Source organism: Hesperophylax consimilis, chromosome 19 (assembly GCF_061612785.1).
Source record: "Hesperophylax consimilis isolate HC1 chromosome 19, BYU_Hcon_1.0, whole genome shotgun sequence".
NCBI classification, from domain to species: domain Eukaryota; kingdom Metazoa; phylum Arthropoda; class Insecta; order Trichoptera; family Limnephilidae; genus Hesperophylax; species Hesperophylax consimilis.
The window spans coordinates 3,645,127-3,658,892 of NC_142854.1; the positions used below are offsets into that span (position 1 = coordinate 3,645,127).

Below are 13,766 nucleotides of genomic sequence, written 5' to 3' on the forward strand. Positions count from 1 at the left end.
TGGGGAGATCCTGTGGTTGACAGAGAATGCCAGTCTCTTCTCGCTCAGGGCTTTGTTCAGCTGAGCACATTGAGCGTTTCCCCTTATTACACAAGCTATAACAAAGGTGTAAAAAGGGTCAGGTCAGGTACCTTCTCATCGCTGATCCCGTGATTGACAAGGAAAGCCAGCCCCTTCTCGCTCAGGGCCTTGTTCAACTGGGCCCCCACGCGGTGGACCACCGACTTCATGGGACATATCTCCGTTCCTGAGAACAAGGGAAAATATCATATAAATATTTTTGGAATAAAGTGCACATTAAAAAAATAGTTGTGTTGGCCTTAGAGTATTAGATAGAAAAATCTGTACAAATTTGATTGAAGTTTAACATTCGAGAGTTTTGCTTTAAAGTGAAAATTTGACATCGAAAACATTTCTAGCCATAGACATATGAATATTAGTAGACCTGCCCTAAGTGATTAAAAGCGTATTATCCCCACTCCCCATACCGGTTCCATTGGAGCCGGCTGTGCTCGCGTATGGCCTCAAGTGAAATTTGAAAACGTGACGTCATCATTCTTGTGCGAACTATGGTTGAGGCATCATCGGTTCATTTTACGAAATAACACGGCAAAATGTTGACTTGTACTATGAAAACTTGTAAAAATAGATGTGAAAAAGAGAAAAAAACCCAATTGTCGTATTACATTCCATATATAAGCATTATTTTACTTTATTTTAAGCATATTCACATCGTATAATATGAATCAGTTGTTACTATCACATCGAGAAACGTCTGGACGCGAAACACAAAGCTGGTTGGTTGCTGGGAAGTAAATTATGAACATTTATAAAAGTGTCTTAACTAAATACTTAAACGAAATATTCGACTCTGAAAATTTACCGAATTTTTTTGCCGAATTTGGACTTCGCAAATTTGTTCATAACGTGGCGAGTAATTTGCGCTCCCATGTAAAAATGTCTATTCATTCAAAAGCAGATTTTACTTTTAAGAAGTAAATGGTGATATTATAATGCGAGATGCCTATTTACTGTCAGATTGATTTATTGACGAATCACAGTCAGCTTCACTCCCTTCGTTCTTCAACAGTTGATTTTACCCCTCGCCATTATCTTCTCGTCTATTAATTCCTATGTCTGTGTTTCTAGCCCATTGAAATTCACGCGAAACATTTCTCTAGTAAAAATAATCGATTTAATTATGTTTGTATATTATAACATTTTGATTGGCCCCTCGTCCCACGGATCAGCTCAGAAAAGTTCCACGCTGAACTGCATTGCAGACTGTCACCTTACTTGCAGCATTCGGTTTATGTCGATTGCTTACCGACCCGTGGAATGATAGATTTATCCAAACAAAAACTCGATAACTTAAAAGAAAATTCGTCCCGACAGAATAACTTCAAAAAAGCGATTAGTTAGTTGACGTTATGCATCTTGTTAAAATGATTCCTTATTACAGCTTTATACTTCAATACAGGCATACTAAAAACATCAGTTAACATAGTATAAGAGTTACCAACGGTGCGTAATCTATTTATTACAGAAATGTAGTCTGTTGCCGTAGAATAATTGTCACAATAATACATTAGGGAACCTTGTATAATAATATTCTTTTGACATGTCACATGGATAAACAAAAGTTAAAGTACCTGCTTCTGACGTAGAGATTGCAATTTTTTTCTCTGCTATGCAAATTAAAGCAATAATTATTTATTCAGTTGCAAAGACAGAATGTATTTACTTTGTATGTTAACAGAATGAAGTAAGTTCAACTTCAATATATTTTTCTTGATTCCTACAAGTGTTTTTCTCCACCGATTTGAAAGCAATTTATTAAGTAAGATTTTTTTAATTATAAAGCAGAAATCTGCTTGAAAAACTGTCAAATGCACGAAATTTGCACAGCTCTTTCCGAGTGAAATTTTTATGAAAATTCGACTATTTTTAGCTTGCAACGTCATTTTTATCATGAACTATGGAATTTTAATAAACACAACTGTTAAAGTGGCGCTATATTGTTTGTTATAAAAATAAAAAAACGGAAAATCTCGAGCGTAACCGGGAAGTAAAGATAAAAAGATATTTAGTTCAGCGATAGCAAGTACCTACACAAAGAGATTATCTTACTAAGCTGTGGAAATTCCAACACGAATCAGATGTCATTTATTATAATTATTGCTTAGTTAAATTTTCATTTTAATGAACACGGTTCTTACAGATGATATTGTCATTAATTAATTAACAAAGTCAGCGATAATCTACTATCTCTAGATGAAAATAAATTAACATAACATGAAATTATTATTGGTAAGTAACTGATAATTCCGTTGCGCGATATTTCCTTGTAGGTAAAATTAATAAATCAATTGCGAACGATGAAAACTTAGAGCTTGGAGCACGTGGATAAGTTGATAGATACTGTTGTGTTTGGTGACCGGGTTTGAATAGCCAGGTAGTTCAGAACCTTACGCTTCCTATCTTTTTCCCTTTCCCACCACTTTCAGCCTCACAACGTATCCAATTGGGGATGTCATAGTCTCACTGGCTTCAGAAGGTTGGGAGCAGTTGGGACTCTTGTGCCGGTACTCGCATAAAAAAGGTAATAAGGCGTTAACTGCTTGTCAGCCTCTATGGTCTGCACGCCACTGACCCATATTATGTTACATCTATAAATAACTAACTGACTAACTAACTAACTAACCATCTTGTCCACTAACACACACTCCTTCATTCATTGACATTCATACATACTCTTCTGTTATTCTGACTCTTGACTTGGCCCGACTCGAGTATTTCGTTAACTATGTACTACTTGATCGTGCCATGTCTTCCTCGGGCATCCCCGACTTTTACCATTTACATTCGTTCACGAAGAAAAATGACTAATATAGCTAATTTATTAAGAATCTCTTCAAAGTATTCGTAATCCGATTAAAACGAGATTGCATATCCTTAACGAATGAATTGGTAGGTTTACTAATAAACAATTAGTAAAATACGAATGTATTATCACAATGTCGGAACATGTATGTACTCATAAAATTCATAATATTTCCGCATTTCTTCATTGTATATTAATTATCAAGGAGCATGAACACTTTTTTCCGATATGTTAGGAATTTACTAAAAGTTTATCAGAAAACGGCTTGCAATCCCATTTTTAATAATTATCGAAGAAAGCAAAAAAAAATTGTTTTAAACCATTTTCGGTTGCACTCAACCTTCTTCCGGACAGTTTATATTCCAATTATCTTGGAAATAAAGTTAATTTAGATTTTTAATAAATTAGCAATACTAATTTTTCTCCGTGTTTACTCGCTCTTCATGCCCAAACCATCTAAGCGTCCCTTTCTTAATCTCTACAAGGAAATTTAAATAATAAGAAAAACAGAATTTTTTGCAGACAGACAGATTTGTGTGACGATGTATATCTGCCTTCCCCTGCGGAGAAACGGTGCGTGGTTGGTTAAGGTAACATTAATGAGTAATTACAACACAATTCCAAGGATTTTTTGCGCAATGTATTATTATCTCGTTCGGGAAGTGAATGTAAACAATTTAACAAGGAAATGGTGGTTTTATCTCGTAGAGGGAAGTGGATTAATTGGTTGCTACACAAACCTATTCGTGTGCCATTAGCTATTACCAAACGTTAGCCTCTTCCTAGTAAAGGCTATGACGAGTATAATAGATTAGGTTTGTTCGTGCGAAATCATTTTCCGCTCACACTCGGCGCATTCTTATATAATGGGGCTGACATACTATTATACTATGGATACGTATACTCAATGATAAAATACGGAATAGTTTTTTGAGGAAACTCAGTAAACGCCAAAGATGTTTTTATCATCCAAAAGAGGTGACTACGAAAAATAACAAACTCTGATCACCTGGATTCGTGTACATCAATTTTTAAAAATCTCAAACTTCTGACAGTGACGTACATGGAGTTATGCCTGTTAGTTCGATCATCTCCAGAAAAGTTCCCACAGAAAAACTCAACACAGAAAACTTATTAATTCCAAAAGCAAACAAAACTATATTTCAAAAAGGACCACACTACATGGCCATAAAAGTATACAACAACCTTCCACGTAGCATTAACAAATAACCGACATACTTAAATTTAAATCATCACTAAAAACATTTCTTTTAAACAAATACCTTACATTAATTAAATACCTCTGTTTTTTCATGTAATTGTTGGGTTATGTATTATAATGTGTATTTGTTGGGTTAACTGGAAGAAATACGATGTTACCTATAAGCTATACCCTTTGTACTCTGTATTTTTATGCAATAAATGTTTTTTGAATTTGACAGATTACACAATACGCATCATGGCTTTGCCCAGTGGAAATGTATGGCGAGCGATATACTGAAATAGGCCAAGCCACGAAAATATGGCGTACGTATATAAAATCAGGCTTTAAGAAGATTGTCTGTGGCGGCGGGCGTTTTTTTCAGTTTTTTTGATTGCTGGAATTTCGCACACATGTCCTTATATACAAGAACAAGAGATATAAAAAAAAAACACCCCATCCCCTTTCCCCACCCCTTGAAGCACAATTTTTATACCACTTGAATTGAAATTTTGCACACTCCTCGTTCAAAATAACAGGTAAATTACTGTCTACATCTGATTAAAAAAAACTCTGCGTAAATTTTAATTTTAAATTTTTTAAAAGTTGTTTCCTTTATGCGTTCATACATTTCTATTGAAAAAATATATTTTTTAGTAGTTTGCATTTATATTTTTTATTGATTAATTTATTTTTTTATTTGTATTCTACTCAAGCGAAGCGATAGGAAAACCTTCAATTTATCTAAAGCATATTATTTTGTATTCATAATGTACACCAATTCGTTATGACGATTAATCAAATTAGTGATTTGGCATTAAGCTTCGCCTTAACGAACGGACTGCAATATTTGGAGCATTGGCGTCAGGCGGAAATGCTGTCCTTGTTCTACCGGTATTTCAATGGAAGATGCTCCGACGAACTAGCGTCATTGATCCCTTCAAAACACGCCAAACAGCATTTGTACACGATTGACATTTGTTGCACGATAACGGATCGTTTCTACGACTCGTTCTTGAATTCAAAGGTTCAGCGGTGCGGTCTCTTCAAGCCCCACGTTCACTCAGTCCTCTCCTCAAAAAGATCCTCCATCCAACATCCCCAAAGATGACAGGCCCTGAGAGAAATTATTTTCCTCAGAGCCTCGTGTGTAAAGTTAATGTAAAAAAAAAATTCTGTCCATGACTACAAAGCATTTTTACAATGCAGGACATCATATACCGATGTTACTGAAGGCCGTATATGTTTCAAGTTGACTATCGGCCGCTCCTTCCTGGGTAAGGTTTTCTGCGGTTTCCCTTACTCCCAAAGGCAAATGCGGAAGGATTCCCACAATAGGACGCAGCCGAATCTCCCCCCCGATCCCAACGCAACACAAACAGACACGTATGTAGTATATGGCCGCCGTTGGTCGCTGGCGGTGCTGATACTGGATAATACATGCAATTTTAGTAGGGTTTTTAGGTAACAAATTTTTTCCCTACCGAGAAAATACAAGGCCTCTAAGTCTATAAAAGCCAGGTAATATTTGAATAAACCCATATGGGGTAAAAATTGTGAGGCGCATATGACGCCGTTCGATTTGTATAAAGAACATTAACTTTAAATTCAGTAAATTTAAATGATTCACCACTTCATGGAATATAAGAATCTAGAAAAAAAAAGCATTTTTACAGGCCTGATATTTTCTCATGTGGAGCATTAAACTCGTAAAGCATAACGTTATATGTTACATATAAACTGTGTACATAACAGCAATTCAAACAATGTGACGTGCAACTTATGAAAACAAAACAGACAGACAGACGCACATCAATCAGGCTTATTTTATCTTTGCAGAAGGATTAAATGACAAAGAATGAAAAGCGTTCAGTTTTCATATTGTAATCTTTAAGTTATATAAAATGTTATGAATTACTCCAAGAGGATTGTTAAATAAGTCCATTGTGTATTGTGGTTTTTCCATGTATCAGAGTCTTGAATCTTTATCTCTAAATACAGGGTTTTCCAATCAGAGGTGTTATTTTGAATAGCCCGCTATTTCTGTAGATGTTACTTTTGAAGCTGTCATTTTTTGACATTTGACAAGTAGAAACTACGCCATTAATAAAAATGGAATGATACACGCTTCAACAACGCATTGAAATTATTAAAATTTACTTGGGTGAATCAAATGCAAATCATCTTGAGTGATGAGGCCCATTTCCACCTCGGTGGCTTCGTCAACAAGCAAAATTGTCGCATCTGGGGCTCGGAAAACCCAAGAGTTATTGTTGAAAAGCCTCTCTATCCTCAACGTGTGACTGTTTGGTGCGGTTTATGGTCCGGCGGAGTCATTGGACCTTACTTTTTCGAAAATGAGGCTGGAGCAACAGTTACGGTGAATGGATTGCGCTATCGAGAGATGATTAAGGATTTTTTTATGGCCGGAATTGGATGGTATTGATCTGGACAACGTTTACTTTCAACAAGACGGCGCTACGTGCCACACAAGCAACGAAACCATTGATCTTTTACGATTGAATATCAAAATAACACCTCTTATTGGAAAACCTTGGAGTATAAAATAAAGTTTCTATCCGCGTCTGTATGTTTGTGCGCTTAGTTCTTCTAAACTACGCAACGGATTTATATAAGGTTTTCACTGTCGTTTAGAAAATTTCTTCCGGAAGGTTTACATATATAATATATTTATAGAAAGTATAGAAAAGCCGAGCAACGCTGGGACAAGTAAGCTAGTCTTAAAATATTACTAGTTGATATATATATATATATATATATTACTATCCGGCGTTGCTTGGGGTTATTCTTAGGAGATAGACATATACCATCGGGGACTTTTGTGTTGGCTTTTTTAAGATATACAATTCCGTAGTACATTATTTTGATGTATCTCGCAGGGTTTAGCCAGCGTTAGCAATGTAAGCGCCCGAAAAATATTTTTTTTTTATTACAAAACTTCGACTTTTCTCTATTTTTACAAACGTAACATGCATGTTTTATATACATAAACCACAGACATGGGAATTAATAGACGAGAAGATAATGGCGAGGGGTAAAATCAACTGTTGAAGAACGAAGGGAGTGAAGCTGACTGTGATTCGTCAATAAATCAATCTGACAGTAAATAGGCATCTCGCATTATAATATCACCATTTACTTCTTAAAAGTAAAATCTGCTTTTGAATGAATAGACATTTTTACATGGGAGCGCAAATTACTCGCCACGTTATGAACTAATTTGCGAAGTCCAAATTCGGCAAAAAAATTCGGTTCCATTTTCAGAGTCGAATATTTCGTTTAAGTATTTAGTTAAGACACTTTTATAAATGTTCATAATTTACTTCCCAGCAACCAACCAGCTTTGTGTTTCGCGTCCAGACGTTTCTCGGTGTGATAGTAACAACTGATTCATATTATACGATGTGAATATGCTTAAAATAAAGTAAAATAATGCTTATATATGGAATGTAATACGACAATTGGGTTTATTCTCTTTTTCACATCTATTTTTACAAGTTTTCATAGTACAAGTCAACATTTTGCCGTGTTATTTCGTAAAATGAACCGATGATGCCTCGACCATAGTTCGCACAATAATGATGACGTCACGTTTTCAAATTTCACTTGAGGCCATACGCGAGCACAGCCGGCTCCAATGGAACCGGTATGGGGAGTGGGGATAATACGCTTTTAATCACTTAGGGCAGGTCTACTAATATTCATATGTCTATGACATAAACCTACCGGAATAAAATCTCTAAATGATAATGAAAACCCTATAATAAACTCTGTAAACAAATTTCAAATTTTGAAATGTGAAATACTAGATGACATTTACCCGGCATTGCACGACTTTTAACTATTTTCTATAAATAAAATATGTATGTATTATCTATAAAAACCTTTCCAGAGAATTTTTTTAAATGATAGTGAAACCCTTATCAAAATCCGTTGCATAGTTTTCGACTATAATAAACTATAGTTTTCGACTACCATAATACGGGCGTGTGTCTAGTGTGGTAGTCGAAAAGCATGTAAAAACTGTACACATTAATATTTCATGAATAAAGAAAAAAAAAAAAAAAAAAAAAAAAAAAAGTTTAGAAGAACTAAGCGCACAAACAGACGGACGCGGATAGCGACTTTGTTGTAATACTATTTGGAGATAAACGTTGTTTTATACTGAAGTACTTATTAAGTTTCATCTATTTTCAATCTTTTAGAAGTTTTGTACTCAAAATAACTACAGTGGCGACGTCTCCTACTGCAAAGTGAAGTGCGTTGTACTGCATATACTTATTTTGTTCATGTTCCTACTCAATAAACATACAATAATTTAGTATTCTTATTGTAGAGCACACGGACAAAAATAAGTATTGATAATGCATTAACAATCTCTAAAAACTATTCGTAATCCGGTTAAAAACGGGATTGCAGGCCCTTAACGAATGAATTGATAGGTTTCCTGGTAAACTTTTAGTAAAATATTAATGTATTATCATGATGTCGGAACACGTGTTGATAAAAATCCTAATATTGTAGCATTTCGTCATTATATACTATCAAGGCAAATGAATTAGGAACTTACTAAAAGTTTATCAGGAAACGGCCTGCAATCCAGTTTTTAACCAGATTACCAATAATTTGAAGAGATTTTTAATTAATTAGCAATACTCATTTTTCTCACTGGATCCAGACGTTTGGTAGCAGTTGGGACTCTCGTGCGGTTTCATATAAAAATAAAAATTAAATTGAACTTCGTAAACACAGTTGTTTTGTGCTGGAAATTTAAGCTTCGATTGGGCAAATATTTGAATCACGAAACACGCCCACAAGGAATTTCTTGCGTTCTTCTTCATTCTATGTCCGTGATGAACATGTTTTCCACATATTTTCATATCTCGAGTATTTGTACAGGTAATCCAGTCTATCGTTAATGTGGTTAATAAAAATAGACAGGAAATAAAATCATGCAACAGAATAATGGATCATGTTGCGGAAAAAGAATGCACTTAAATACTATGTATTTGTATAAAGAACGTGATGTGTTGACTGCGTAAAGGAAAAGATAATAGACTAGTTCCTAAAGTGCCCCAAAGACCTTCATTCCAAACTTATAACTGAACGACTGAACGCACTCATCCACACACTGGACCATTTGACATCTAGCGTTGTTTAAAAATAATGTCACCTGCAAGCATAGATATACGTATAAATAGATTCGAAACTAAGCGCTCAAAATGAGTCCCCGGTATATCAGTCAATCCGTATCCTCGCTCAAATTTAAGCCGGCTAAATCGACCTCTCAAGCCTTGGTAAGCAACAAAATAGTTTCTGTTTTAGACGCCGAGGCGCTAGCAGTAACCAAATGTCAAATATGACGTTTTCGTGAGTAATTACGAACTCTGGTCTCACCGAAATTTACGTAAATGGCCTAATTTTATCAGTATGAACTATTATATTCATCGAGCGATGAGGGATGCTGATGTTATTAATTGATAAAGGATGGTTCTCAATCTAAAACGGTCTATTAAGTCTAAGAGGAATTTTAATAGACAATCTAAAATAGACAAATTGTCTGGAAAAGTGTTATAGGACTTGTGGTTTGTTCGTCGTAATTTCATAATACACTAACCATATTATTTAATTTAAACCATTCCTCAAAATATTAATATGGAAACATATAAAACTGCTTAGTGCGATTTAAAACCAATATATCCATCTAGTTTTATAACTTTGGCACATTATGGCAAGTGATGGCTTAAAACGTTTTGCAAACTTGGCATCATATGCCCAAAATCGCTCGACCGGATAATTACAACAAGCTGTAATCCATAACATATCATTACATTTTATGCAGTTTGGTTAATTTGGGATATGAATACATACATTTTAATAGACATTTTATAGAAGAGAGAATGTTATTACGTGCTGAACACAATCATAAAAGGCAAGCATTTTGATTTGAATTAGTTTTAAAGTGATTTTCATTAAAAATATTGCACGAACTTGTAGGTACTTTCAATTCAATTCTGTTTAATAATGCAGAACTGTCGGTAATGCTGTTTACGATTTCATATTATAACAACATAATATACAGTATACAGACAGCAAATTGTCGACGTACACTCAATAAATCAATTTTGAAAAATACAGTACAATCGAGATAATAACTATATCGATTGTGCGATTTGTAATAAATATTTAATGATTTGAACTGAAAAATCATTCTACCTTTGTAAAATAATTGAATAAATAATATTGCTCAGTCAGCGTTATCAAAATCATCTTGATCTCGCGAAACCGCTTAAACTCACCGCGCACGAGTGCATAAATAAAACAATGTATAAATGTTGTAGCGCTAACATTGTAAATTAGTAATCCTATACGAATTCCTTCCAGAGACGTTGGATTACGCATGACCAAGTGGTGTAAAATTCAGTTGCCTTCAAAGCGCTCGATAGTGCACGGGGTGAGTTATATCTGCACTGCACCGACACGAGATTTCCTGTTATGTGCGTAATCTGTCTCGCTCATGTCGCTCGTTTCGGCGGACAGGGTTGTCTGGACTCGATACCGTCTGATGCCGTCCCCGTGTAGTGCAGTAAAAAAATGTTTCGTGCACAAAGAAATATGGACGATTCGTTTGCGCTTGCGCGGGAGTCTTGCATTAGATATAGTAGATGATAATTGAGTCGTGTAATTTCTATACCCGCTATATCAACTTTCATTGATTTGGAGAAAACCGCAAAAAACTGTCACATCTCTAGCGTACATAAGTAAATGCATTACAATTTTTTATATAATGAATTGGAGTAATAAAATTTCGAAAAGCATTTATTTTTCTATATATGTCTAGCAATAATTAAGTTATTTCGATAAATAAAATGGATATAGCGGATTTTGATACTCACTTCGTGATTTTGATAGTCAACTGAGCCGACATGGCGGGTTTAGAAACTCACGCGTAGATCATTTTGACACACGAGCGTGGCGTCAGAGCGGCGGCCATATTGTATTTTGGCAAAATAACTGCTTGTGATTCGTTGAATCCGATATAGCGGGTTTTGATAGTAGAGTATTTCTCAAAATAAATGTACGTAACGAAAATGTAGTTACGAAATAGTGTTACGAAATAGTCATAAGACGTAACTAAATAGTAAACATAAGGCTTGTTTACACAATGGCAAATTTTATTTTACTTTTTTTATTATTTATTCAATTTAATTAGTTGTCGTCTTTTTTAAATGTAAGTAATTATCCTTTACTTTTTATTTATTGTACATACTACAAACATACATAAACTCACGACAAATATTTGTATTTTGTTAAACCAAAGGGGTTTAAAAAAAAACAAGGGAGTATAAATAAATGTTTTTAATCAAATTATCAGCTCCCAAATTGAAGTACCTAACACAATATACAACAAATCTTAAGAAATTAAAGAACAGGCACTGTTTAAACTATTAAAAATTTAATAACATACAATTATTTAGTTTGAATCACTATCCATTAGCGTTTTATAAATTTCTTCCTCATCTTTATAATAATTGAAATCTTTCCGAGACAAATTTGGTCAGTTTTTCAGTCTTTGGTTTATCACTCTGCTTTGGCGCATGAATATAGTCATTTAGTGATAGAGATTTAGAGATAAGGCCCTTACAAACCACTTTCTTTTTTGTATGTATATTTTCCAGTTTTTCGTTTTTAAGATAGTCACTCCACATGGTTTATCTTTGATTTTGTTAGAATCTTCATTTTCACTATTCATATTTTCAATATCAGCGTTATTTTCTATGGCATTATTATTTACTATTATAACATCTTCGATTTATTATATAATCCAGTTTCAATGGGAATAGCATCATTATTAGTCTTAGTTTGTTTATGCAATAATATTTTCAGAATATTCACTTGCCTTTTCATCCGATTACAGCACTGTCTTAAATTCTTATTTCGACTTTTTAATCGAGTATTTTCTTCAGTCAGCTTTTGTAGTCTTTCCTTTAGGATTTTTTTATTATTTTTTCTACGTTCAAATGTATTATTGTCTTGTGTCGTAGGATTAGCCTTTTTCTTTCTTTCAGCTCTTTTATCATTGGCTTGTCTCCACTTTGCCCGTAGCTCTTCTTTTTCTTCTTCTGTAAGAATTTCTTTTTTTATTTTTGATATTTTCTATAACTTTTGTTAAATGTTTAATTCGGATTTCCTCATATTTATTTGTATTTTCCTTTTTCAGTCTTTCTCTGTAAGCGTTTTGCCTTTTGGCATTGGTTTTTGGGGGCATTCCTAAAAAAAATTATGCTGTAGTTATGGTTTTATCAGAGTAAATAAAAATAAACTTATATTTAAATAAGCTTTTATAAAAAACTTAAGGCACTTATAAATATTGTATAGATCGCCTGTAGAACGGATAGTGTGTATGAGTGCCTCAAGCTTATTTAAAATAAAACCAGTATTGGACGGCTCAGCTTGATCTTCAAGTACTTGTCATTATGTATAATGCCATATAATCGCGATGATAAAACATACAAGTCCGACGACACCTGTTCTGCCATTGACCATCAGGAATTTCCAGCATCCTATGTATTACAACCTACCTACTTTCCAGCGCCATCAACAGATCTGCTCTATGGTATAATAAATTTTATTTTTTTCCTATTATATCTAAATACATATGTATATTTGTGCATTGTGCATAATATATTACATTATTACTAAACTTACATAAGACTTTCATAAAAATGCTAGACACACTTACAATATACTTACTTTTCTTAATCACGTTGTAACTGTGTACACTCAGCTTTACATTGAACTTTTTCGTTACGTTACGAAATTCATAACAAACGTTACGAAATTGTAATAAGAATTTATGTTATAAAAAGTCAATGGTTTGATAAAATTTAAAAGTGTTAATATGTAAGCTTAGCAATGTTCGTACCGCACATGTTACAAAAAGATAAGTAGAAAAAGACTTACCGTTTTGTGAAAAAAGGCTAAAATATTTTCTGTTACGAAATAGTGGTCCCACTAAAGAAACACGTTATTACTGATTTTAACAATTAATGTTATGGCGGAGAAGTCAGACCAACAATTAATCAGAAAGAGGCTAGTGTTTCCCATGTTAAATTTTACAAATGGGTTAAAAATTACGGTGGAAGTACTAATAAAACGTAACTAAAGAGTAGTTACTAAAAAGTAAATGGTGATGTCTCACTTTGTTTTTTGTGCATAAATTATTAATTTATTATGAAACCCCATAGAAAATTACCCTTTTACAGAAACTACATTTAATCAAGACCCTAAAACATACAAAAAATCACATATTATAACGTTATTATCGCATTTTATGAAGTATAAACAAATGAGGTGGGTAGGGTGGCAATTTTATTTTGTATGGAAGGTAAAAATCGATATTTTTTAAAAAATTAAAATATTTGTGAATTAATACGATTGTAATTTTTATTTTTCGATATTTTAAAGCCTAATATTTATTCTACAAAATGGTGCATATTTTTTTTGTATGATTAATTAAAAACATGTGAAATTTTTGAACTGTTTGTAGGCACACTTTATTTTTCCAAAATGTACACTTTTTTTGAGAAATACTCAGTAACTTTCTGTATGATATAGCGGATTTGGTTTCTCACTCGCAGTTTAAACATGGTTTTTGGT

The 13,766-nt window shown here is 33.7% G+C and overlaps 1 protein-coding gene across 2 annotated transcripts in view; it reads right to left on the reverse strand.

Annotated features, from left to right (window-relative positions):
- The window catches only part of LOC149414663 (uncharacterized), a 71,291-nt gene that overhangs the window by 14,195 nt on the left and 43,330 nt on the right, over positions 1-13,766 (reverse strand). The window contains exons 1-2 of one of the 2 annotated variants that reach the window (XM_089642939.1): positions 1,524-1,633; positions 132-247 (exon numbers count right to left, since the gene is read on the reverse strand). In XM_089642939.1, coding sequence (XP_089499065.1) covers positions 132-230 — 99 coding nt within the window. In that variant the 5' untranslated portion in view covers positions 231-247; positions 1,524-1,633. Of the gene's footprint in view, positions 1-131; positions 248-1,523; positions 1,634-13,766 lie in introns of those variants that run through there. The other variant, XM_089642938.1, reaches the window with a different exon arrangement.